The sequence below is a fragment of the Lissotriton helveticus genome, chromosome 2_1 (genome assembly GCF_964261635.1).
Source record: "Lissotriton helveticus chromosome 2_1, aLisHel1.1, whole genome shotgun sequence".
Taxonomy (NCBI): Eukaryota; Metazoa; Chordata; class Amphibia; order Caudata; family Salamandridae; genus Lissotriton; species Lissotriton helveticus.
This window is the reverse complement of record NC_136059.1, coordinates 1,976,140,947-1,976,168,176: the sequence shown is the minus strand read 5'-3', so window position 1 is coordinate 1,976,168,176 and position 27,230 is coordinate 1,976,140,947. Positions and strand designations below refer to the sequence as shown.

Genomic DNA, 27,230 nt, shown 5'->3' with positions numbered 1-27,230 from the left:
TAGGTCAGTGTTGAACCCCAGTCCCCAAACTTTAAATCTGTATGCATTGAGACTTGGAAAGACCTTCGGTTCCTACTCTGCTTTCTATTGTGTTGCTATGGTGCTTGGGAACAAAAGACCATCTACTAAATCGGTGCATTCTAGCAGTAGGTAGCTTTTGCTAGAAGTGTTTGGACACTGGTATCACCCCATCCACAAAAATAATTTTTACAATCCTGCAGTTCACTATTTGTCTTGCCCATAGTGGTCTTAACCTGAGAACTGCCTGAAGGCAGGAGTTTCCCTAGTAGGTCCAGGAAGGCTTAATTCATGCCAAAGTATCTGGATATCCACATAGCATAGATTTTAGTATAATGAAACTGTGTGGAACTAGTTTACAAAGTTAGGTTACCCTGAAAACAAGGCATGGATGAGGCCTCCCTGTGTCACGCTGTAGGCCTGTCTAACTGCAACATTCGCATTTAAATGCTCACATAAGCTTGGTTCACTGTTTCAGCTTCTATAACTAATAAATTCCTAGAGGGACTTCAACTTGTCTTGTTATATCTACTCTGTTAGACTTTACATCTTAAGATGTGAATCTAGAAGCCAGTGTTATGGCTTTGTTATGGTGTTTATGGGTTCTCCTTTTACTCCAGAGGCCTCAGCCCCCTCATGGACATAGTGATGAAAATTGCCTTCTTAATTGCAGTTACCTCAAAGAGAAGAGTGAGTGTATTACAGCCACTTTCTGCTTCCCCTCCTTGCACTGTTATATTTCAACATAGTGTTAAGGGCTAAAGCTTCCATGCAATACAGTTATAATTACAATCTGTTCTTTCAAATGTAGTGTCACAATTGCACTTAGCACAGAAGATGTTTCTTCTGTTCTATCTGTCTCTTTTAAATCAGAGGAGTGATCAATAGGACAGAGCCCACTCACCCTCACAATAATCGTAAATCACCGCATTTTGCGGGTCCTCCTCTCCCCCGGCGGCCATCTTAGGCAAGGAGGTTGGGACGTCTGGCGGCGCCATCTTTGTTGCCGCACTAGCGTTTTCAACAGCGCTATTTAAGGGCGGCCATGCTAACGCGCAGCGTTCGCGCGCAGCGTGAGCACGCCGGAGTCACGCCAGAGTCCAGCCCGTCTGCGCCCGTCCGTGCACGAACGGGCGCAGGGGCTGGGAACTCTGGCGACTGGGCCCCCTATACACGGGATGATCTGTTCTGTCTGAATGGAATGACCCATTCTTTAGATCCAGTCACGGTAGCCAGACTAAACGACCTGGGTATTTATACTTCACATACAGGTAAATCAACCGCGGACCACACCCTGAAACTGATCAGCTTAAATACAAGGTCCATGCAATGTCATTGCCTTGAAATTTTCACGTTGCTTCAGGATGAAGACATCGACATTCTGACGTTGACTGAGACGTGGCTTGGGGAAAACTCGCTACCGGATATAATAGCCGCTGTTCCGCCTGGCTACGATATACACTGGCACAATCGCGCCGGAAACGTTCGTGGTGGTGGCGTGGCAATTCTGTTTAAAAAACATTTTATAGCAACTAAAATCCTGGCAGACACCTTAGATCGGGCTGACACGCTTGCCGTGAAATTCACGTTCAATAATCTGTGTCTAACCATTTTTACTGTATATCGGCCACCTAATTCTACCCCGGCTTTTAATGACGCTTTTTTGGCTACTATGTCAGACTTGTGCTCCCGGTATAAAAATATAATTGTCACAGGAGATTTTAATCTCCATTGGGATAAGGAAAAGAAAGACTCTGCAGCCGAATCAGTAGAGATTACTATATCCTCTTTGGGTTTTAGACAATTGGTAAATTCCCCCACGCACATAAAGGGTCATATTCTTGACCTGATATGGACCTTGGATCCTAAGATTAGCGTAACGAAAATACTCCCCTGTATATGGTCAGACCATCATCTGATCTACTGCGATGTCCCTATTGATAAGGAACTCTTACAACTAGTTTCCAACGTTAAAATGTGCCGTAAATGGAAAGATGTGGATTTAGAATCCTTGACTACCAAACTTGCGGACTGTATGCAGCCCATAAACCCTGATGCTAATATAGATCAGGAGTGTACTGCTCTAATGGATTGCTTAACTGGAGCAATAAACCAGATTGCCCCTGAGAAACCCAGAAAGATCAACAACGGGGGGAAAGGCGCCCCTTGGTTCACCCCGGCTCTAAGGGAACACAGGAAAGCACTACGCAATGTAGAAAGAATTTGGAGGAGGAAAAAAGATGATATATCCTATGAGGACTACAGGAAACTGTCTCACGTCTATAAAAAATATATACAGGAAGCCAAGGCCACTTTTTATGAAAAGCGGATAAATGAAGCGGAAAACGTCCAAAAGGAAATTTTTAAGATACTTACTGAACTGACAAAGAGAGCTCAAGTCATAGACACTACTATCAGTTGTGATGCCTTTTTGACATACTTCTCGGACAAGGTCGATCTCATTTTAAAAGAGATAACAAATGCCACCCCAGGCTCTATAGGTCCACTGGGATCCCAAACCCCAGCGGGTACCTATATGTCTAATTTCCCTCGACTTGATGCATTGGGCTTGGAAGTCCTGATGAGGAAAATAAAGTCAGGATCTCCAGCAGACCCATGTCCCCCTAGTGTATTTCGCCTAGCTCGCCTTAGTCTAGAGGATCACATCTTAGTGATGTTGAATAAATCACTAGATATAGGCCGACTACCAGCCAGCTTTAAGGAAGCTAGGGTGAAACCACTATTAAAGAAAGTCGGGGCTGACCCTAAAGTGCTTAAAAATTATAGACCTATCTCCCAGCTGCCATACCTGTCCAAGGTCTTGGAACAACATGTGCTGATATCCCTTACATCGTTTCTGGACTCTAACCACCTTCTCCATGAGATGCAGGCAGGGTTTCGCACACATCACAGCACCGAGTTGGTCATGCTCTCGGTGCTGGATGATTTAAGAACGATGGCTGACAGTAAAAAACCTAGCGCACTGATACTTTTAGATCTGTCAGCAGCGTTTGATACTGTCAGCCATCCTCTACTCTTGGACAGGCTGGCTGGCTTTGGGTTCAGAGTCTCAGCATATGACTGGCTGGAATCCTTCCTGTTGGGGAGAACCCAGAGAATCCAGCTGGGAGATATGGTTTCAGGAGTGGGAGAACTTACTTGCGGGGTCCCTCAAGGCTCTGCATTGTCTCCCCTCCTATTCAACTTGTATCTACAACCCTTAATAAAAACTTTGACCGAGATGGGTTGCCGCGTATTTAATTACGCGGATGATACTCAGCTACTTTTAAGCATGGAGGACACAGAACGAGCCCAGCTACAAGCACAGGAGGTACTTCGATATACAGTCAAATGGATGTCAAGTAACCTCCTGAAGATCAACCCGGAGAAAACTGAGGTGCTGATCGTGTCATCCACTTGTTCCCCTTGGAGCGACTTGTATTGGCCTCAGGAACTGGGCTCCATCCCCAAACCAGCCGACTCAGTAAAGAGCCTTGGCATCAAGATAGACAGTGCACTGTCAATGAAGAGCCAAGTCTCGACGGTTGTAGGTGTCTGCAATAGTCTTTTGAGACAATTGCGTAAATTAGTCCCACTTCTGTCCCAATCTATGCTCCGTACTGTCGTCTCGGCTACCATACTTTCGAGACTCGACTACGGGAATGTTCTTTACCTGGGCCTACCAAAGACATTAACTAACAGATTGCAGGTGGTTCAAAACGATGCAGCACGACTTATCTTTAAATTGCCACGGAATTCTCATGCCTCTCCTTTGCTACAGAACCTGCACTGGTTGCCAGTGATACAAAGGTCCATTTTTAAAAGTCTCTGCATAGCCCACAAATCCATCTATGGCCAAGCCCCTGCATACGTTAAGGAAAGGTTGGAGATTTATCGACCTGAAAGAAGATTGAGATCGTCGGATGCACAACTGCTGGTGTGTCCTCGGTTCAAGTTAGCCACAAAAGGAGGCAGAGCATTTTCAGTTCTGCTGCCAAGAATCTGGAACGAATTACCTGAAGCCCTGCGTAGGGACGGTAACAGGCTTCACTTCAGGAAAACCCTAAAAACTATTCTGTTTAAGGCAGCGCTGAATTTAGGTTAGTTTGTTTCTCCTTCCGGGATGTTGATTAGGCTGTTATGTTTTTTATGGTCAAAGCGCCTTGAGACCTGTCGGTGAGTTGGCGCTATACAAGCATATATTAACAATAACAATAACAATCCCAATAGCGACCCAGCCTTCTACCTGAAACGCCCTGATGAATTCAGGCTCGACGACCAGCTGGTCATTGGTATCACTTGCCCAAAGCTGGCAAAGTGTGTTTGAAAGTAGATGATCTCTAAGATGTTAAATGTGTGCATTAATGGTGATGTGCTCGTACAAAAATACCCCTAAAAAAACTCAGTTTTCACTCTATATCCCTATTGGGTCAGTCTACTTCCTAGGCTCTGCGGGTGGTAGTTGTATGCCGTTGGTGTTCCTCTAAAAGAAGTGATCCTCTATTCAGACATTTACCAAGCATTCCTGCCTTGGTTCCAGTGCGAGGAGTGAGAACTTATCCGAGCAGTTTTGCCGAACGATGTAGTGCAGTCATTTATATTACATGTCAGTTGCTTCTACTGCTTGTGTAAGGCTGCTTTGGGAATCGTGTATAATGAGAAATCTGCAGGAAACAGATTCCATTAGGAAAAAATAAGTTACTTTGCCTTTGGTACTGTTCATTGAAATGGATACAGCATCTTCCTCACTGAATCCCCACCTTCCTTCTTCTATGGGCCAGTTCATTTTTCAGTAAAAATCTTTTCGAATCACTTTTCGCTAATCTTGCTGTGTCTTCTGTATGCGCAGTACTCCCCAGGTAAAGTGAATTTCGGCCGAACTTTATGTGCCACCTTGTCATAACCAGAAATGATGCTCTGCATGTCTGAAGGCAATTGACCTATTGTTTAGAACCTCTGCAGGGTTCCAGACTCCTGTGTTTGGGGCACAGGGTAATCCACTGGACACCCTTGTACTTCAGTCCCGTGTCGGGGTTCTTACTCTGGCTGCATGACAGCACAAAATCTGTGAGGTGGCCGCCTGTCCAGATCTTTGGAGTCCAAGCCTAGGTTCACCCCCTCACAGGCCTGGATAAGACTACAAATATGCTTGCGTCATTTTGTCAGGTGGCACCACTGTGGAAGTCATTTTGCCCCAGTCCCCACCATTATTTAAGCTGCACCTACTCTTCCAACTCCTATCAAGTTTAGGATGACAGCTGCTTCTGACCCCTGCTTTTCATTGATCCGTCATAGCAACTTCCCTAACTCTCTTCTGGGTTCGACCATACCAGGCTCCTTTGCAACAACATTCTAGCCTTGTAGAGAAGAACCACTATGCAGGACCAGTCACACGCCATGAGCACTTAAGCATTAAGGGCTGTTTCGAGTTCTAAGGAATTACACTGTATTAATGGCCCAGGAATGCCATGAATTGTCCAGGAGTTTCGGAGAATGTATTTCCGGTCTGCTGTATATATGTTGCTCATTGCATGGCCACAATTTAAGTGTTTGTGCTTTTATTTTTCTGATATTTCCTGGGACATAAGTGTATAAGGTGACATTTGCCAGTCCGCCTTGATGTGTCTACCCCCGGTGCGGCTTTGTTACAAGCGAGATATTTGGTACTTAATCAACCTCACTAGCATGGCGCTAAACTAGTCCTGATAAACATTTATGTCCGTACCAAACACCCCTTGTCAAATTACAACTTATCTTTACTCTCTTTAGCCAGAATTTAGGGCACATTTAATAAACGGGTTTTTTTGACGAATGAAGAACACATTAACAAGTGAGTGATTTTGTTTCCTCTTGTCCAGTGCAGTGCCATGGAAAGCAGTGGTCGGTTTGGAAATCCACGCACAGATATCTTCAAATTCGAAGCTGTTCTCCCGGGCCCACGTACAGTTTGCAGCGCCGCCTAATGCGTTGGTTTCTTTCTTTGACGCTTCATTGCCTGGAACCTTACCAGTAAGTTGGCTTTTATTTCAGTAATTACACAGGTTGCTTCTATATCTTAGGGGATTGCTGTGTTTAGTCATATAACGGTATGTCCCTTGGTAGCACTATTTGCTTAATTAAAAGGTTGCAATTAGGAACCCCAAAGACTGGCATTACAATGTAAATAGCTGTGCAAGCCGTTGCGCATGACGGTGTCCATACCTAGCAGTGTGCAACCGTTGCAAGTTATTGCTTTAAATTGATATTATAAATGAGTGTCTTGCTGGCGCAGACCTACAGTATAGAGAACATTGCATGCACCAAAAAGTTGTAAAATAAGAAACAACCTCAACGTTTTGGTATAGTGTAAAGGTTTCATTATGTCAATGGAAAGGGAAGTTCGAACACAGCTTGTAAGACCTGTGGTAGGGTGTAGCAGTAACGCATTTGGAATTTCAGGTGTCTAATAGAACTTCTGGACACAGATTCCTTACCTTTGAATATTTCCCGGACATCAGACTCGGACCAGGAAATCTTGAGCAGTTCCACTGGGCGCCATTATGTGGCACCGAACGAAGCAGTGTCATCGGTGACTAATTGTACGTGCACAGTGTCTATATAGGCTCCACCCCAGCGTGCTGACCTCAGTTCCTTTATTTCTGCACTATTGGTACGGAGGAGCTACTTCTATCATATTTTTAACACTTTTTCTACGTTTTGTTGACCTTTTTGCACCTTTTTGCTCATAGTGTCCTGTAGGGATGTCCTGTAAGATACCTGTGGGTTTTAAACCCTGTGAGCCTGTCACAGGCAAATGTCTGTGAGAGACCCCCACCTGGCTTGCTTTTGGTGTCCGGAGATGGACCACGGCCTTCTCCGACTGCCACATGTTGAACCTCAAGGCGATCCAGGAGCAGGCAATATAGTTGCTGGCCCTTCGACACTCCACACCACTTCTCACTGCTCCAGGCCCTGATCGCCTGGAACGTCCCGGGCCACCAGACACTGGCTTGGTCTTTCCTCCTAGCTACCCTTGGAAGGAGTCATGACCAATGTCATGACAGAGGTGCTTCAGCCTGGGGTGTCCCACAAAACCCAGCCACAGCGGCCAACAGGCTTCTTCACCTTTTCATGGCCACGGACACCGCTCCCACAAATCATGTGGGACTCCGAGCCAAAGATCTACACAGTCCCCCCCCATGTCCCTCCCCCGGCAGTCGCCTCCTAGCTTCTTTAGTGTTCTCTCACATTAATAGGGACACCCTGTTTGCAGCACGATTAGGCACTCCCTGCCCCAATGACATGCACAACTTTGGATAAGTAGGTGCTTCAAATTATTCAGTAGGGTTACACCCTTCCATTTACAGAAATCCCGACGTCCCTGCCATCGTCGTATGATCGACTGATGGAGATCCACCTCCCCTTATAACGCCAAGAAATACAGACTCTTTGCCAAAGGAGCCATCAAGAGGGTGCCACCATCAGAAGTAGTTTGTGGATGCTATTCCTGCTACTTTCTGGTGTCCAAGAAGGACTGTGTCCTCCGCTCTGTCCTAGACCTGTGCCCTCTTAATGCCATCCTGAGGAAGGAGGAATTAGAGGTACTCACACTCGCTCAGGTCCATTCTACGCTCAAGCCTGGAGACAATTTGGTAGTACCGGGACTGCAAGGTGGTGACTGGACCAGCAGAACGCCTATTTTCCCATCACTGTCCTGCAGGCCCATCAGTGTTTCGTGCAGCAGACAGTTGGCCGAGTGCATTTCCAGTTCCCTGTGCTCCCCTTTGGTCTCACCAGTGCCCCTCAAGTGTTCACCAAGGTGATAACAAGGGTTGCATCTATAGAGGTCAGGAATCCCAGCCTTCCCCTACCTCAGCGACAGGCTGCTGAAGGCAGGCTTGCCCTTGGCAAGTCATCACCCACCTCCAGACTTTGGCAAACATCCTGCATTCGCTGGGGTTCAGTATCAAATGACGAAATCACACCTGGCTCCTCAGACGCGCCCTTTTATCAGACCTATTCTGGACACAGTGCAGATCCACACCTACCCTCTGGAGCAGAGAGTCCAGGAGATTCCGGCTATGATCCCAATGTTTTAATCTCAGACCAGGATTTCGGTGAGACTGATTCTGAGACTGCTGGGTGTGATGGCCTCCTGCATCCTGCTGGTGAAGTAATCTCAATGGCATGAGAGGGCTGTGCAGTGGATTCTGAAGTCCTAGTGGGGGCAGCATCAGGGGATTCTCCATGACCTGGTCCTGATTTTGAGAGAGATTGTGAAAGATCTGCTGTGGTGGTTTAAGGACTATGATTGGTTCAGTGGCAGATCCCCCTGCCTTCCCCACCCAAAGCTGACAGTGGTGGGCCATGCATCGCTTCTGGGCTGGGACTGCCATCTGGGAGAGTGGGAGATCAAAGTCCTCTGGGCTCCAGCAGAAACTCAGCTCCCCATCAGTCTTCTGGAGCTGAGGGCGATTCGCTTGTCATTAAAAGCTTCCCCGCCCTCCATCAAAGGGAAGCCGGTCAAGGTTTTCACAGACAACACTACCGCCATGTGGTTCAGTGCCAGGAGGATGTGCGCCTCTGGTCATGGGTGAAATGTCAGGACATTTTCCTGGTTGTGCCACACCTGGTGGGCTCTCTAAATGCCAGGGTGGCCAAACTCTGCTGTCGATGTCTCACAGATCACAAACGCCGGCTGCATCCGGAGGTGGCTCAAGTTTCCAAAGTATCTCTCACTCTGAGACTAATTCGACTAGATTGGATTACAGGACACCGATACTTCTCCTCCCCCGAGTTCTCAGAAAATCAGAACCGAGCAGGCCCAAGTCATACTGGTGGCTTCGAATTGGGCGAGAAGAGTATGATATTCAGAAATCATGAGCATCTGTCCTCCAATCAAGCTGCCCCTTCGGGAGCATCTCCTGTCACAGCAACAAGGAAGGATCCTGCTCCTAACCTGCGCACTCACCACCTTCATGCATGAAGATTTAGCTGTGACATTTGAGAGTATTCAGCCTCCCTCCCGAGTTCTGTGATGTCATCTTGGCAGGCAAGGGCCAATCAACAAGACTGTATATGCCTACTGTTGGGACAAGTTTGAGGCTGTTGGCGCTGTCAAACACATGGAAACACTATCTTCACCCTTGTCTGAAGTGTGGTTGTTCATTTATCTTTAGGCTGGAAAGGCTTTGCTCTGGGCACAGTTAAGGGGTATCTTTCAGCCATATCAACTTTCTTACGGTTGCTGAATCAACCCTCCCTGTTCAAGTCACCTGTAATGACACGTTTCCTGAAAGGTCTTCAACACCTGTAACCTCCCAAGCCTTTATTTATGCCCCAATGGGACCTCAATTTGGTTTTGACATACCTGATGTTTCCCCCTTCGAACCCATGCATAGTTTCCTACTTGAACTCTTGACACTCAAGACAGTTTTCTTGGTAACCATCACATCAGCCAGGAGGTTCAGTGAGTTACAGGCTCTGTCTATTCATCCTCCATACATCAGCTTCTTCCCAGATAGACTGGCTCTCCGCACCAGTACCTCTTTCTTACCGGAGGTTGTAAAAGCTTTCCATGTCGGCCAAAGTATTACACTGCTGACATTCTTCACTCCACCACATCCCTTCAAGAAGGAGTAGAGACCCCACCTTCCGGACCCAAAAAGAGCATTGTTTTTCTATCTCTATCGCACCAAAGAACATCGGGTATACAATCAGCTGTTTTTTGGGTTCACCTAAGGGTATTTGTGCGCTCTACAAATTTCCTAAATAAATATAATTAAATAAATCTGTACAAAGAAAGGAAAAACAGTGCAGAAACGAACCATCTCTTCTGCACTGCAGATTGTACTCTACATTAAGATTTGCTACGCACTAACCAAGAAGAAACCTTCTGAGGGTTTGCAGGCTCATTAGACCAGAGCCAAAGCTTCTAACACTGCGTTAGCTCTTGGAATACTTGTCCTGGACATCTGTCAGTCTGCTACGTGGGCTTCTCTGTACACGTTTACTGAATACTACTGTCTTGACAGTCAGGTCTGTTGTGACCGACTCTTCGCCTAATCGGCCCTTCAGGACTTTTTGGTCTGAATCAGTTTGCAGACCGACCTCAGGGGAGGGATTGCTTTGGTATTGATTCTAAATTAATGAATCTAAAATCTGACTAATAAGTTACTTAGTTTTGGTAACATCTTATCTGGTAGACTGAATGAATGAATGATGAGTTCTTTAATAGTCCTAATCAAGGGGGGGGAGGGAAGGAATCCGTGATCCGTTCAATTCCCTATATTCATATAATGTCTAATCAAAAGAGAAGGATCACTTGTCCTGCATAACTTTGGGTATGCTGGAACGGTTCTTTCAAGTCCCAATAAAAAAACCCTCATTCACGTGTTGGATGTTGGGAACGTTGAGCGGTATATCTTTGTTCTCCGCTTTCCTTCACACGTGTTTGCATAATCATTGGGTTTAGTGGTTATGCAACCTCCACCAGGAGGAAATTCCCTTTGTTAAAACAGCAGTGACCAGTAATGGTGCTCATGAAATAGTGAAGGTGTATTAAAAGTCTCTAGGTTCCAGACACTGTTATTTATTCATTCTGGTTTCGAGAGGCAATAAAATTGATGTAGGTGATTTGGAGTTATTATGACTCATTCACACTAGAAAAATGGTGTAGGTCGACATGTTTCAGCCCTTAGTCGCCAGATGGTCGGGTGGGCTTTCTTCAGGACCAGGGGGTGAAGTGTATAAAAGGTGAGATGTACTCCTAAGAATTGCTTAGTGTATCTGTGTTGAGGAACAACGTTTAATGCGGTTCCTAAAAGGTCCTAAGGTACCTGTGAAGATAAAAATTGCTTTAACAGACTCAACAAAGGGAGAGGTTCTAACAGGTTATACAAGACTAACGAATATCCCATGGACATATAAAACGCACTGGTGTAGCTAGTGGTAAGGTACTACTTCTAACTCGTCTCCCTATGTCTTGGGCAGGGTCAACTCTCTCATGTTTGGCAAATATGGTATGACTTCGTTTTAATGGCATGCCCAATGGCGGAGTGGTATCTCCTATCGTGCATTCTGTGTTAGGGAAGAATGCGTGATCTCTATTATTGCAAGCTTTTGTGGGTATTGAGCACTTTCATTTGGCTGTGATCAATTGTTCTCTAGTTCAATGTAATATGGTTCGATAATCACAATCAAACAGTTGAAGGCGTATTTCATATACCTTCCGAGGGAATTTTCATGCATACATTATGAATTTTTCATTCTTTTAACTCATTAGACTCATACACCAGAAGGCACTGTGATCCAATATTCCCCGGCTCGGTGTAATTTGATTCGGTAGTCACAATCAAACAGTTGAAGGCGCATTTCATATTCCTTCAGTGGGATTTATCATATATACGTACATTCCTTTAGCTCATAAAACCCATACAGCAGAAGGCGCATTTCATATACCTTCTGGGACGGTTTAAAATAATTTCACTCAGGCTTGGTATTGTGCGTAATTGTTGAGAGGTTCAAAGTTAAGAAGGCGTATTTCATGGACCTTCAGGGGTGAATCACTCACACGCTTGGTGCATTCATACCATGCATGGCAATCTTTTGTGTCCGTTCATACCACGTACCTTGGAATGGTTTTAATTCAAACCTCATCAGGATCCAAGTGGGTCAGCGGGGCCTGCTATAAGGACAGGTCATATTTTAGTTAATATACCACAGTTTTGAATACGTTACGGTTTTGTCGGCGTTGTGTCTCCTGCTACCTGCGGTTCCTCCGTAATTCAACTGGTTCTGACTCTGCCACTGATGGTCCCGGAAACAGTATTGCTTCCGGGTTCATGCATTTATGTATGAATGGCAATGTAGAAAGACACACAGTGTTGCCCATAGTCTTTTTTCTGAAATCGCGATCGCTTTTACCCATTTGACATGGTGTTCGATTTAATTATGTTCACATTCGAATATATATCTACAATGGTCGTATTCAATAAGTTCTCGCAATTTACAGTGAATTATCGTGATTGTCTTAATTTTACAGCCGAGTCTCAGAATGGATTTCTGGGTCTTTGTTATCGTTTTAATATGTATTCTTTTAAAGCGGTCTTATTTTGACATCCCAGTGACTCTGAGATTTGTTCTCAGTATTTCTTCTGCTCTTCTTCCGACGTTATTGGATGGATAATGGACAGCTCTTTTCCAATGATTTCATTTCAATATGTTCGTTGGGTGGCTCATAGCCTGTTGGTTACTTATAGATACTCCCCCATGGAATATTGTCATTTAGTCCTTCTCGGTCAGTTCCCAGTCTGTGCACCCATCTCTGTTCCTTTTCAAAGAGTATCCTTTCTGCATTGTGGTCTTTATTAGACAGTGTTTCCAGAACAACCCACTCAAGGTCATTTATTGTGTGTCCTGCTTCCAGATAATGATTAGACATCTTAGTAGTGATCTTTTTACATTTGATATTGCTTCGATGCTCACATAAGCGTTGTTTGACTTTTCTACACGTCATGCCAATGTAGAGTTTTTTACATGGGCATGGGAAGGGCATTGACGCTCTTTGAGCGCCATCTTGAGTGTCCTGGTGGTGCACTTTGCCCCTCACCTGGTGGCACTATTTAAACCAGTCCTCAGATTCTTATTCCAGCATCTATTTTCATATGACGGTAGAGATGGTCAGAGTACCTTTATGTAATCAAAGTGTCAAGAAAAAGGTAGTAGGAAATGGTCTGACTATGTCACTGGATGGGGGAGCTCCCACTTTAACGACACATTCGGTAGTATGCCATTGATAGCACACATACCAATTGCAATAGCGAAGGGGTAATTTACCTGATAACTTGCCCCTGTTCCCTTCGCTACGTTGGTATGACCACGAGGAAAGTGAAGCTCAGGATTCAGGAGCACAAGAGCACCATCAGATGCAACCGGCAGGCTACTCGCATGACCAACCATTTCCTGACCATGAGACACACTGCTGATGATATCAAGTGGATAGTACTTGAGCAAGGTTTTGTTCCTCAGCACGTTAGCGATGTTTCTCGCTATTTATTTATCAAGGAGCAGAAATGGATTTTCAGATTAAAATGTGATACGGTGGGGCTGAATGATGAGATCCCCTGGGTCCAAATCTGATATTTGCAGTGTCCACCACGCTCAGTGACATTTCTAATGTGACAGCCAGTTACCAAGTTAATGTAGTTCTGTTACTAATTCAATATCCACCTATTTACTGCTGTCACTGTCTCTCTTTTTTATAACATCGTCTCTCTGACTTTACATTGGTGGACACTCGGCTGACATGTGTTTATTTATTTTTCCACTGTGTTTATTTTTTCACTGTATAGCAGTATGTCTCTATGGAACCGTCACTTTACCACATCAGACACTGCATGTCTCTAGTGTGCTGTTGTATGATTGGTCATGTCATTTGAACCATTTAATCTTCCCGAGACCTTTTTCTACCCGCTGGTTTCAACATGCAGCAGTGATCGATAGTTATACATGGGAGCTTCTAAGTTGTATCTCCTTTCATTGTAGTTGCGTGTATTCAATACATACTTCATAAACATCCAATCCGGCCGTTAGGCTCTGTGTGCACAGCCGTTGCACAAGGTTCCCCTAGACACGGGACACTTACCAGGGCTCTCTATATATATTTTTTCGTCACATATTGGTGTGACCACTCGCTGGTTTTAGTATTTAGTAGCGGTCGATAGCTACACATGGGGGGTTTATAAGATATGTCCCCTTCTATTGGAGTTGCGTGTATATTATAAACATCTAATCTGGCCGTTAGGCACGACGCGCATCCCCATCGTGACGTGTTCTCCAGACACGAGTGACTTCTCAGCGCTACTTGCTTTACATTGCTCTGCCTAGACCCACGTATTAGCTTGCGGGGTACGTCACGCAGCTTTATGAATTAATAGTTTAGGCGCAACTATGAATCGAGTTGCTCATGTAATATCTAATATACTCCTGGTCAATCTATGGAAGTCACCTTTGTTATCGGCTTTTCCTGTATTCCATTGGCCGACAGGTCGACCAATGGCGTACCACTACAGAAATTGATAACCCAATCGAATGGCGCTTTTAGTCTCCGCGGCTCAAGCTTTTCCGCCGAATGTTGTTTACATATGCCTGCACGGAGCGTTTACATCCGGACCCAGAGGCGGATTCTGCCATTGGCCCGCTGTCTATCCAATCTGTGACTAGCGGTTTCGTTCCCCCTCCGGTCCGCTAGGGCATTATTTAACCCTGCCACACTGCCTGGTACGTTACCTTCCCCTCGACTCAGTAGGGGTTGGGAGGTACCGACGGACAGGTGGGTCAGAGGTTTTTCGACCTCTTTACATTTTCTGCATGTCAGAGGCTTTCTTGATATCATTACTCCTCCTTTGCCAGAGCTCTCTTGATCACAAGCTTGCTTCAGAACCTGCCTCTTTCTTTAACTAGTACTGTGGGTATTAGTGCTTTACATGTGTAGTATTGCTGTATTTAGAGCTGGCTCCTCAGTCCAGTGATGCTCATAGTTTAACTATTCACAGGATTGAAACTATGTGAGTTTCACTTGTTGCAATTGCGCGATTTACAAGGATTGCAACAGAATTATTTTACATAGGGGCGACATATATCCTTTGGATAAACCCCTATCTAGTAGTTCAAAACAAACTTTGGGATCAAGTTGTGAAGACTGCATGGTTGGGTATTCTGGGTGCTACATCTTATACCCAGTAACTTTGCAACTGTTTCTCAGAATCTATAGAATTTTTTTTGACAACACCAGCATATACCATCTAAACTATGTTTTACTATTCAGTATTGATCATTGCTCCACGGGGCTAGTGGAGTCCGTAGTCTTGATTGTTTTCCCCTAGACATCAGAGTTGATATATAGAGATGGTTTATATACCATTGCAATTTTGATGTAATGGTGGTTTTTGCTTTCCATCTCTTCAGAGCGGGGCCTCTTTTTCCTGAGCGAGTGCCAGGCGAGGTGAGGCCACTCCCAAGTAGAATTTGGTTGAGTGTTTTAAAATAATAAAACTTCTCGCACTGAGCTATTTGCTCTTAGGTTGGTACATGTTAACTTACCATGTATATATTGCTTTACATTGTTTATGACTGTGTGTTTGCATGTATTTAGTTCTGTTTTAGGAGAAGATCCCCTCAAACCATGACTTCTTAGCCTACCATTTAGCATCACTTCATGGTATGTGTTATGTTGTTTTGCATGGTTCTTTGGACAATTGAGTTCACTTTTGTCTTCACAGTTGCAGTAGTACTAATAACAGGTCCTGAAGAAAGCCATTAGTGGCTGAAACATTTTGACCAGTACATTCACCATCGGATAGTAATATTTGTTTGAAATTCTATCCATACTCTGCTTTTAAACTTTGCCAGCATGGTGGCCCCTTTAATAAAGTTTTTTGTTAGGCACCATGATAGTCAATTTTAACATCACACTATTATACACCCTTTTTTTTAGCACTGCAACACTCTCTTTCCCCACAGCCCCCAACCATAACACTCTTCTGGCTGTTCATCACTGGTGGATCCGTTACCAATAGTTCTCTTGCAATTTCTATCAGTAAGGAACTTGGTGGATACCAGTATATACAGAAAAATCCCAGATGACGAAGCTCCGCCATTGGGTGGGCTGATGGGTTTTCTGTTCTCTTCTCTTGACTTAATAGTCCTCACACATACACTATATTTCTAAGTAAGCATTAATCTTACCAGCCTGTATAGACCACTAGTACCCCCTGGTGGTCTTTAGATTAGTCACAATACCTTGGTGTAGCTCTGTGCTTCTGGTACAGAAATAGTCACATAGAAACTGAGGTCAGTACGCTGTGGTGGACGCGGAGCCTTCGGTGCCAACTACCGGCGCACAGAGGTTCTGCTCAAAATTTCCAGAGGCAGTCTGACGCCTTGGGAATATTCTAAGGCAAGCAATCTGCGGCTAGATAGAGTCACCACCGGATGAAGCATTACCAAAGGCAAGTAACTTGTTCGTTGTGGTATGGATGTATGGGTACCTGTGACATTGTAGTGCTTTTGCCAATCTGGTGGCTTTCAACATATTTCCAAGGTTTCCAGAGTAGAACAGAGTCTTGTTCAGTTAGTTAATGTCTAATGTACTGGTGATCAACTTGAATAGGTGACTCTGTCTCATTCAGTGTATTGCAGAATTAAAATATTTCCATATAAATACTGAAGTGTTGGGAGTGGTTGGAGTGGAGAGTGTCGTATGACAGGCAGGGGCTACTGATCATTAACTGTGATGATTGGAGTCATTTGTCTTTGGTATCCAGGGCTCTGCAAACGTAACCAAGTACACTGCACACTTAACTCTTGGGGTAGCAATTGAAGGCTTTTCAGTGAGGTTGTGTTGGGGAGCGGGGACAGAGACTTAGCATTCAAACAGTAAAAGAGAAGTGCTTTAATATAAGAGCAAAACGAGATACTGCGCACAGGAATGAAGGTGCATATGCAGGTACATGATTCTATTAAATAAAACTATGGGCTCTACACATTTTGTATAGTTCCCACACCAACTACAGAGATTTAACACAGTTACTACACGTGTCACAACGCCATAGTGTTCAAACACAGATACGACAGCTCCCACACTTCTACAGTCTTCTAGCAGCAATGAAGAGGTCATGGGCAGGAATCACACAAAGTGGGAATTCACTAATAGGCCTGTGTGAGTAATTGCCAGATTTGGTAACTTGTAGATCAGTTCATTTCATATCTTGAATAAAAGAGTTTACGCTGGCAATTTTTAATGGTTTTAATGTGCAGATATACCTTTTTATGTTCAAAAAGCAGTCTCTCAGACTTTAATTAGAGGCCTTGTGTTAACTTTCCAGGCTTTTTGTTACCTTTCCATTGCGATGTGGTCTGGTACGGGGTTCAGTGTTGTACCATTTGCAGTTGCACAGTCAGTGCCTTAGACCGGGGGTGCAGGACTACAAGTAGCCACCCTGCCTCTACGATATTGCCTCTGGGGATAAAACAGCATGGCAGGCCTCTTTAGCAGTTAATCTGTGCAGTGACCTCTGCTATGGTGGTGTTTTGGGGCCTTGCAGGACTCACAGCTTGTTGGGGGTCAGCAGCAGATCCATTCTCTCTGGTCATGTCATAGTGAAGCCAGGCAGGACATTGTCAGTTGGTGAGTATCAAATCTTTATGTAGTTTGCCATATGAACCATGCAAGAAGGCCGGATGACCCCTCACAGCTTTGGGCAGTGCCAGTTACACCCCTTCTCTTCTGGATGCTTCAAACTCTGGGAACACATCTGGCTTCTTCTCCTGGATATTCTTTCCTCCTGCATGGCCAGGCACACTTCTTCCCTGTCCGGGCAGACAGGCTACTTGGGTCTAGGCAGACCCTCAGCTCTCCATCAAGTTGCAGAGTTAATGACGACCTCACTTGTGAGGGACTGGCCCTGCATGTTAGTAGCTTTTCAAGTACTCTGCAGAGCCCTACCTTTCTTGGTAGAGAAGACTGATTTTCTAGAATAGAAATAATAACCCCCTGTCAAAAGTCCAGGACGCTGTTTGGTGTGGTTCCTTTTCAAATGAGGCTGCAGTGCTGAAAGTCTTTGTGCAGGATCGTGGCTCTCATAGCAGATAGTGATGGCACTGGTTCCAAGTAGGAGTATCCAAAACATGAGAAAAAGGAAGTGTGAAGTCACTGCACCTTGCTGTCATCAGCCTTTCTGACATAGAACTCAGGGGAAGACAAAAAATCCTGCCTGCATGCCTCCCTACATTTAACACCAGAATCTGCCGATTGACCCCCAATCCTCCTGCCATCAATCAAATCGCATTCCTCTGTAAGAACTAATCAGAAATCACCTGCTAAAGTTCCTCATATAATTTCTAAGTGTAGCCCTGTCTCTATCCTCCCACGATTCAGCATCTGTGACTCCTCCCTTCCATTCCAGAGATTCAGGCAATTCACTTCTACTGTCTAGGGAAGCGGTAGTCCATACTCCATCTTTTGCCTGTTCAAACCAGTGGCAGTCCTGATTAAATTCCACTGGTCCCAGAAACCATGCTCTCCACTCACAATGGAATCGTACTACCATCCATTATACACATTGGATATGCACAAGCACACCCACTGGACATATATAAACACACAAACTCACTGGACTGTGCAATCATGCACTACCTACACACACGCACACACACACACCACACACACACTGGACCTGCACACACAAACACACACACCCTATACGTACAAAAACACACACTAGAAATAATAAGAACACCCACACCCACACACTGGATACACAAACATATTCGTACTCACTAGACATACACACACACACATTCATACTCACTAAACATACACACACACTGAACATACCCACACAATGGACATACACACAGGACAGGATACATATACAAACACAGGATAGGATACATATACACACACATATATATGTATATGTATGTGTGTATATATGTATGTACACCCGCAAACTGGATATACACACACAGGACATAAATACACACATCCATACTGGATACACACATACACACACACCGAACATGCACACATACATGTTATGTTATGTTATGTTATGTTAAGGGGTGCTTATAAAGCGCTCTGACACCGTGGGTTTCCTGGCGCTGGTCTGATACTGACAACGGGGAAAAGAAAATTAACCAGATTGTGGGAAAAGCCAAGTTTTTAAGGATTTACGGAATTGAATGAGCGAGTTGGAGAATTTAAGTGAGGGAGGGAGAGAATTCCAGAATTTGGGGGCTAGGAGTGCAAATCTCCGGCCACCGATTCTGCAGAGTTTAAAGGAAGGAACAACCAACAGGCGGAGGTGCGAAGATCTGAGGTTGCGTGAGGGGCAGTAAGGGCTGATAAGGGATTTCAGGCAGGCAGGACAGGGGCCGGTTAGAGATTTAAAAGTGAGGCAGCCGATCTTAAAGGCTGCCCTCGAAGATACAGGGAGCCAGTGTAGTTTGGTGAGAAGGGGTTTGGCAGATTGCCATTTCGGGATCCCGAAGGCCAGTCTCGCCGCTTGGTTCTGGACGACCTGAAGTCTGGAGAGGAGGGCCTTAGGTAGACCATGATAGAGCGAATTCGAAAAATCCAAGCGGGAGAGGACGAGAGCCATAATAACTTGGATCAGGGCTTCGGGGGTCAGGAGGTAGGCCACCTTTCTGATCCTGCGCAGCTGGTACATGCAGGAAGAGACCACCATCCCTATTTGAGGTTTAAGGGATAGCTCGGAGTCAATGATGACCCCGAGACTCTTAACTGAGGCCACAGGGGTGGGAGAAGGGCCGAGGTCGTCCGGCCAAAAATGCGGGCCCCAGTGGGTGGAGCTCTTGCCGGGGAGGAGGAGCTCCGTCTTCCCGGGATTTAATTTAAGTTGGTTCTGGCTCATCCACTGAAGAATGTGGACCATAACCGCCTGGAAATTAGGGATAGCAGAAGAAGAATCAAGAGGAAAGATGAGTTGCAGGTCGTCAGCGTAGTTAAAGACGGTGACGTCCCACTGCCTCAGAGAAAGAAGAAGAGGTTGAAGATATAGGTTGAAAAGAAGAGGAGATAAAGAGGAGCCCTGAGGGACCCCGCAGAGTAAACGCTCCCTAGGTGCCCTGAAAGTGCCCAGGCTGACTGTCTGAGACCTCCCCGTCAGGAAGGATTTGACCCAGTCCAGCGCCAGGCCCTGGATGCCAGCCTGCTCGACACGGTGGAGAAGGATGTTATGGTCCACCGTGTCGAAGGCGGCCGACAGGTCTAAAAGGACCAGGGCCTGAGGGGTACCCCTGTCCACGCCGGCTCTAAGAGCATCCAACACGGCCATAATAACTACCTCTGTAGAGTGGCCGGGTCTAAAACCGGCCTGGTTGGATTCTAGGAAGTTGGAGCTCTCGATGAACTGAGAGAGACAGGCGGTGACGTGGGCTTCCAGAATTTTGGCGAAATAGAGCAGAAGGGAGATAGGCCGATAGTTCGCCAAGGCTGCGGGGTCAGCTCCAGGTTTCTTCAGCAAAGGCACCAAAACGGCTGCCTTGAAGGAGCTAGGCACCAAGCCGGAGGAGAGAGAGGAGTTCAGAAGAGAGAGAATATTGTCAGGAAGAGAGAGACATATGTCCCTTAGTATGGAGGGGGGACAATAGTCGTCTGGGGAGCCGGATTTAACCCGAGCGGCCAAGGTGGCCAAGGATTTTGGATCTAGAGGGGGAAAATGTGTGAAGGAAAGGGCATTAGGAGGGGGACAGGCAGAAGCACTAACAGGAAAGGTGACTGGAATAGTGTCCTTAATCATAACAATTTTCTCCAAGAAAAACGTGCTGAGGGCATTGCATGACTCCTGTGTGGGTACCTGGGTCGGGAGCGTCCTAGGGTCGGAGGTGAATTCATCAAAGACTCCAAAAATCTCCTTAGATTTACAAGGGGCAGCTAGAATTTTGTTAGAGACATAGGCTGTTTTGGCCGCGGCGATGGCTTTTTTGTATTTATTGCGCGCGGCCACATAAATGTCTCTGCTCATGGTGCAGTAGGTTCTTCTCCACTTGCGCTCCAATTGGCGAAGCTCCAGATGTTGGGTTTTAAGTTGGAGATCAAACCATTTATGGGAATTACTGTGCCGCGAACGGGGAAACTTAGTGAGCGGGGCAAAGATGTCGCTAGCTGACGTGAGCCAGTGAGAGATGTTGTCATCTAGCTCATCGATGCGGGTAGCGCTAAAAAGGGAAGGGCAGGAACGAGACAGATGAGAGAGAAATTCCGAGGAATCAACAGCCCTCCACTTGCGGGCAACACCGCCCTCCAAAGGGGGGGTCCTGATGTTATCGTTGACTTAGATTGTTGTCTCAATCAGGGAGTGGTCAGACCACACACAAGGAATGATCTGCGGGCAGGAGGACTTCACCCCATGAATCCAGATGTGGTCGTGGATATGGCCACCGGTGTGTGTAGGGAGCTTAAGAAGTTGAGTAAAGTTTAGGCTCGAAAGAGTCTCAAATAGCTCAGTGGCGTGCGGCCAACCATCCTTGTGTTGGAACCAGTAGTTGAAGTCGCCAAAAATGGCGACACGGGAGGTGGAGGTGATGAGATTGGCAAGCTGCTCAGTGAAGGAAGAGGGGAAGGAGGGCATAGGGAGGGGGGGGCGGTAGAGGACTATGACAGTAACTGCACCCACCTCAGTTCCAAGGCTGAGGACCAGGTTATCCACTTCGGGGAGAATCAAAGAGGTGGTAGCGGTGATTTTTAAGTTCTTGCGTATAATTGCTGCCACCCCACCGCCAGACCGGCCCCAGGGGCGATTGGCATTCAGCAGATAGTAGTCAGGGAGTAATGCCGCCAGGATATCTGGGAGAGAGTCGTCGGTAAGCCAAGTTTCAGATAATAAAAGAACATCAGGATTCTCAGCCGAGAGTAGGAGGAAGATATCAGTTTGGTGTCTCGCAAGGGAGCGAGTATTAAGGTAAAATATTCGAAGAGGAGTTTCACAAGGGGTGGAAGGGGTGTGTAGCACGTCCGATCCCAAATGGGAAGAAATATTCCCATTAATTCCCAATGAGGAAATGCGAGCTTTGACATCGGGCGAGAGGGGGCAAGGATGGGATTGTAAGCTCTTTAGAGCAGAGGGGGTGTAAGAGATCGCGGCTGCAGCATCCCTGGCCCCTAGCCCCGGCCGGCCGCGGACGGGCGCAGACGGGCTTAACTCAGGCGCAACTCCGGCGCGCCTACGACGCGCCCGCTGCGCTCGTCCGCTGCGCTGACGCATGGGGGAGGTTTAAATAGGCTGATGACGAGGGGGGTGTGGCGAAGATGGATCTCGCCGGCCAACCCTATCCAAGATGGCGCCCACGGCCGCTGAGAAGCACCGTTAGGCGGTGAGGCCACGGCGGGTGGCTTAGCGACCAGAGAGGTGGCAAGCCGATTGAGAGGTAAGGGGCGCTGCTAGTAGTCAGCAGGGCAAATTAGGAATTTAATTAAAAATAATGTCTACCGCTCGTAGTCAGCGGGACAAGAGTCAAGAAGCCAGATTGCACTGCTCGTAGTCAGCAGAGTGAAACAGGAGTTTTAAAAATTAGATTGCAGTAACAAACGCGCGCAAGCCCTCTGCCACCGGGCTGCTAGCGGTCACTGGAGTAAACAAAGAATCAAACCTAAATAGGCTGATGACGAGGGGGTTGTGGCGAAGATGGATCTCGCCGGCCAACCCTATCCAAAATGGCGCCCACGGCCGCTGGGAAGCACCGTTAGGCGGTGAGGCCACGGCGGGTGGCTTGGCGACCAGAGAGGTGGCAAGCCGATTGAGAGGTAAGGGGCGCTGCTAGTAGTCAGCAGGGCAAATTAGGAATTTAATTAAAAATAATGTCTACCGCTCGTAGTCAGCGGGACAAGAGTCAAGAAGCCAGATTGCATTGCTCGTAGTCAGCAGAGTGAAACAGGAGTTTTAAAAATTAGATTGCAGTAACAAACGCGCGCAAGCCCTCTGCCACCGGACATACATACACACACACACACCCACACACACATACAGACGCACACACCCTGGACATATATGTATACACACACGCACACACACTGGACATGCACATACACACATGCACACAGTGGGCTAACACACACAGACTGAACATACACACACACTGGAAATAGACACATAGACTCACATATCCTGGAAACAAATTGGGTATACGCATACACAGTAGACATACACACACGTACATAGACATGCACGAGCTGGAAATATACTTGAAACTGGACACACACAGTAGACATGCAGACATACACATACACACACATAGAGGACATACACACACACCACACATACACGCTCAAACTGGACATACACACTCACTTGGTACACTAAAACGCACACACACTAGGTATTACGTATAAGCTGATCTTTACTCAAACGCAGCCAGTAGACCGTGCATTCCATCCGAACTAGGGAAAAGGTGTGTTCACTACTATAATCTACAAAACTTGCAATGCAGCGACCACGGATTAGTCAACACCTTAGAATATGGACAATAGTCCCAGGTCAAGACAGCACGCTCGGTGCATTCCTCCACGTAACAGAACAGACCCAATAAATAAATACATATTTGGGCTCTGTTGGATGTATATTAGGTGCTCTGACTAATGCATTCTTTGGGGAAATAATTTGCTGCAAATTGTGATGGGTTGTGCTACTGTGCGCAGTAATAGTCCTCTATATTGAGCATCTCTATTACTTTTCATCATGTGAGCTGTTCTGTCTAACGTGTTCTCCTTGATGTTTTGTGTGTGGTGTTTATAATTCAAAAGTGCTGGCTGGAGCCATTTGAAAGTGGCTTTATGGCACATCCCAAGCTTAGGTTGGGTATGTCAAAGGTGTTCTTCTAGTGTCCACTTTTGGATGCTTTTGTGTGTTGTTTCTTTATGGTAAATGTAGTTGACTCTAAACATGTCTGGGCCTCTGTATGTGTATGAGATATGTTCTATATATCGCTGAAGAGCATAAAATTAACATGCAGAGTATATGACATTACACTGCTTTGCTGGGATGGCTAGCATTAAGTAACGATGAACACTTTTACAAAGGTTAAGTATGCTACCCGTATGATCTGAGTGATGCCATTGTGGTGATACTTTGGCTAATGGTGCATTTGTTATTTTGCTTTACAGCAATACATGATCACAATTCGTCATATTACATGTAGATATGTCATTGGTTGTGCAACGCTTACTGCTGATTTTCTATCATGAAGGTATATAGCTCATGTTTCGGCGACGTGCATCGCCAAGTAAGGCTTTGTTACTGTATCCATTTTTGTCCGTACAATACCTCCCTTTTTTATGAGCACAAATATTAATGAGCCATATAACCTCGGAGCTCAATAGACTAGTGGGTTTTAAGTAGAGAGTATGATTCACTGAAAGGGAGGAGCGCTCTTAAGGGTCAAGATAGGTTCATTGGAGGTTTTAGTGATTCTTCGTTTAGCCGTATGAGAAGTAGTACCTTTTTTGCTCTTAAATTAAATGTGAAATTGGTAGGAATATAGAGAACTAGTCTGAAAAATAAAGAGGTCGTTTCAGATGTCCGGTCAACTCGCATACAAACAGGGAAAGGGCAATATTTATATGGAAGTTGCATTATCTGAAGTAGGTTTATACCAGTGTGATAGATTTATGCAGCGTAGTGTTATTCATTTTTATGTCAGTGTATTACGCTGACATCCACTTCACATGAGGAAGGAGCAGATGAAAGCTGTTTCATGAAGGTCTTGAAATTGTTTGTTCTCTGGTCGTTTTGCCAGGTAGGGTGTTTTTTCTGTTATATTTGTAGCCTTGGAGTTAATGGTTGTAAGGTGTAGGCAGGGTCCTAGGGTATATATGATGAAAAGAGTGTATGTGGTGTTGTAGCATGGGGTGTATTTGGTGTAGGATGTTGGTGATGGTGTTGCGGTCATTGGACTTTGAATGTAGACAAAAGTTTAGGTAGTTGCCTGAGTAATAATGAATGGGTGAAAACCACATGAGCTGGCAGACCCTTTGGCTGAGGGAAAACGAGCATTGGCAAAGCCAATAGGTCTCTTCTATGCAAGAGCTATTGGCTTTGCCAAAGTGTTTTAGCATGTTGTACACCAGCATGACTGCTGTTCAGCAGGGCTAAAAGTTTGTGGCGTACAGGAGAGTGGCATGGAGTACCATAGAGTAGAATGGTGAATGGTGGAGTAGAGTGTTGTGTATTAGAGTGGCATAGGGTGGAGTCGTGTAAAGTTGATTAGTGTAGAATAGAGTGGGCTGGTGTAGAGTGCATTGGTGTAGAGTGTTGCAGAGTATAGAGGGCAGCGGCATAGAATTCAGTGGTGTACAGTGCAGCATCGTAGAAGTCAGTGGTGTAGATTAGAGTCGTGCATAGTAGAGTGAAGTGGCTGGAGTGGAGTGGTGCAGATTAGAACAGCTTAGAATGCTGTGGTGGAGAGTACAGTGGTCTAGAGGACATTGGTGCAAAGTGGAGTGGTATAGAGTGGAGTGATGCTGACTGCAATGGCGTTGAGTGCAATGATGAAGAGTGGAGTTGCATAGAGTGTAGTAGTGTAGAGAAGAATGGCTGAGAGTGCAGTGTTGTAGAGTAGAGAGTCGTAGAGTAGAATGGTGCAGAGTAGATTGCAGTGGCATAGAGTGTAGTGGCATTAAGTAGAGTCACATAGAGTTGAGTAGAGTGGTGCATAGTGCAGTGGCATAGAGTAGATTGTTTCAGAGTAGAGTGAAGTGGCATAGAGAGGAGAGGTGCAGGGTAGAGTGGCATAGAATAATGGCATAGAGTACGTTGGTGTAGAGTGCAGTGGTGCAGAGTAGATGAGTGGCCTACAGTGGATTGACTTGGAGTTCAGGGGCATAGAGTTGAGTGGTATAGAGTAGAGTAATTTGGCGTAGAGTGCATTGGAATAGAGTGCATTGAGGTAGAGTGCAGTACTGCAGAGTGGTGTATTGTGGAGTTGTGCAGAGTAGAGTGGAGTGGCCTAGACAGGAGTGGTTTAGAGTAGAGTGGCATAGAAGAGAATGGTGAAGAGTAGAGAGGCCTATAGTAAAGTGGCATAGAGTGCAGTGGCATACAGTGGAGTAGAGTACAGTGGTCAAAAGTGCAGTGGTGTGAAGTGGAGTGGTGCAGAGTAGAGTCTGACTTTGAAGTCTGAGAAAGAAAAGTAAACACCAAGCTCCCTCGGAAGACAGAGCCTGACATTTTGTCTTTGTCTTTGAATGTACAGCAAATGTGACAAGATAAGAACAAGATTTACATGTCTGTTTACAGAATGGAGCACTCATGGAATAACTTAAGGAGAGAGGTAGTGTGAAAAGGCTTTGCTCCTTGGGAGGGACAAACTCACGCTGGACAGCCTAAAACAAATAAAGCCAGCAAACTGAAAGCCAGAAAATGTGAGTTACAAACCACAAAGCCAATGATAAGCAGTGGGTGGAGTTCATTCTCAGGGAAGCTTTCTGAATGTACCCAACATGTCTTTAGCAAACCAGACAGCTGCACTCTCCGGTAGACTTTGACCTAAAAATGACTGCTGGTGATCTCACCTGGGATGCAAATGTCAAGGTTGAGTGAAGGAGGAAATAACATTATTTGGGAGAATGGATGTGGAGTGTTTACTGTAGGTTGTGCAGGGTGTTTATCATGGTGTAGGCTGCTTCTGCTATGGGTAGTGGCGCAGGTGTTATTGGTTGTAGGCTTTGGTGTACATGGTTTTAGTGCAGATGTTGTAGAATGTAGGTCGTTAAATTTAGAGGCATCAGCATTTCAAACAAAAAGCTGTGCAAAGCAGCACATACAGTATAAAGAACATTAGCATATATGGGGCTGCATTACACCTGCGGCGCATCTTCTTTCATTGTGCTGGGCGCACCTTTAAAAGGCTGCGCGCAGAGCAATGAAGGAAAATGCGCCACATTATGGGGAATGAGCTACCCCTAGGGCAGCCTTGAACTTGTGCTGCCCTTGGGGCAGCGTATTCATGTGAAATATGGAGCGGCTGCTTTAAAGCTGTCGAAGGCTGTGGGGCGATTTATCACCCCATTTCCCTGTCGCACAGCTGTAGTTGCATATTCATGCTCAAAGGTAAACCTTCCTTTTACTTTAAATTCCAACAGTTTTTTTCCAATGTTTTCATGGACTCTATTTTCACATGTAGGGTATCATGCTATTTTCAAAAACTTTTTATATCAACAAAAATACAGCCTAATGCTGTGAATTCACATATGACTTACTCCTATTAACGAAAAACACAGTGTGAACAAATAAATTGATACGTGCGGTCAAAGAACTGGAAGAAGGGGAAGAAAAAACTATTTTCTAAAAGAACCCTCACTCACCCTAGTGGTGACATGCTTCATCATGGGGTTCCCACAGGAGGGACCGAGTATCCCCCCTGTGTGCTTCAACGCCTGCAACTGCAGCGGAGCAGGTATCGCAAAAGTGTGATGTGATGTGAGTGATCAGTGGTGAAAAGTGATTGTTAAAAGATCACACCTGGACCCAAACAACTTTAATAAAGGACCAGATGTTCACATTAAAAACAGTGAGGCCAATTGTTGGTTTGTATTACAACCCCAGTGGCCAAGTGTGTGTGGTCAACATGTTTCTGCTGTTTTGTGCGTATTCAGCTCAGCTTTCTTCAGGACCAAAATAACAAGTAAAAAAGACAGTCCTCAAGATCCGGACGCC

At 45.6% G+C, this 27,230-nt stretch overlaps 1 protein-coding gene across 1 annotated transcript in view; it reads left to right on the top strand.

The window, feature by feature from the left end:
- GATB (glutamyl-tRNA amidotransferase subunit B) overlaps positions 1–27,230 on the top strand; it is a 561,352-nt gene that overhangs the window by 107,307 nt on the left and 426,815 nt on the right. Inside the window, exon 2 of the mRNA XM_078676924.1 lies at positions 5,877–6,027. Within this exon, the coding sequence (XP_078533050.1) occupies positions 5,877–6,027 (151 nt within the window). The remainder of the gene's footprint in view (positions 1–5,876; positions 6,028–27,230) is intronic.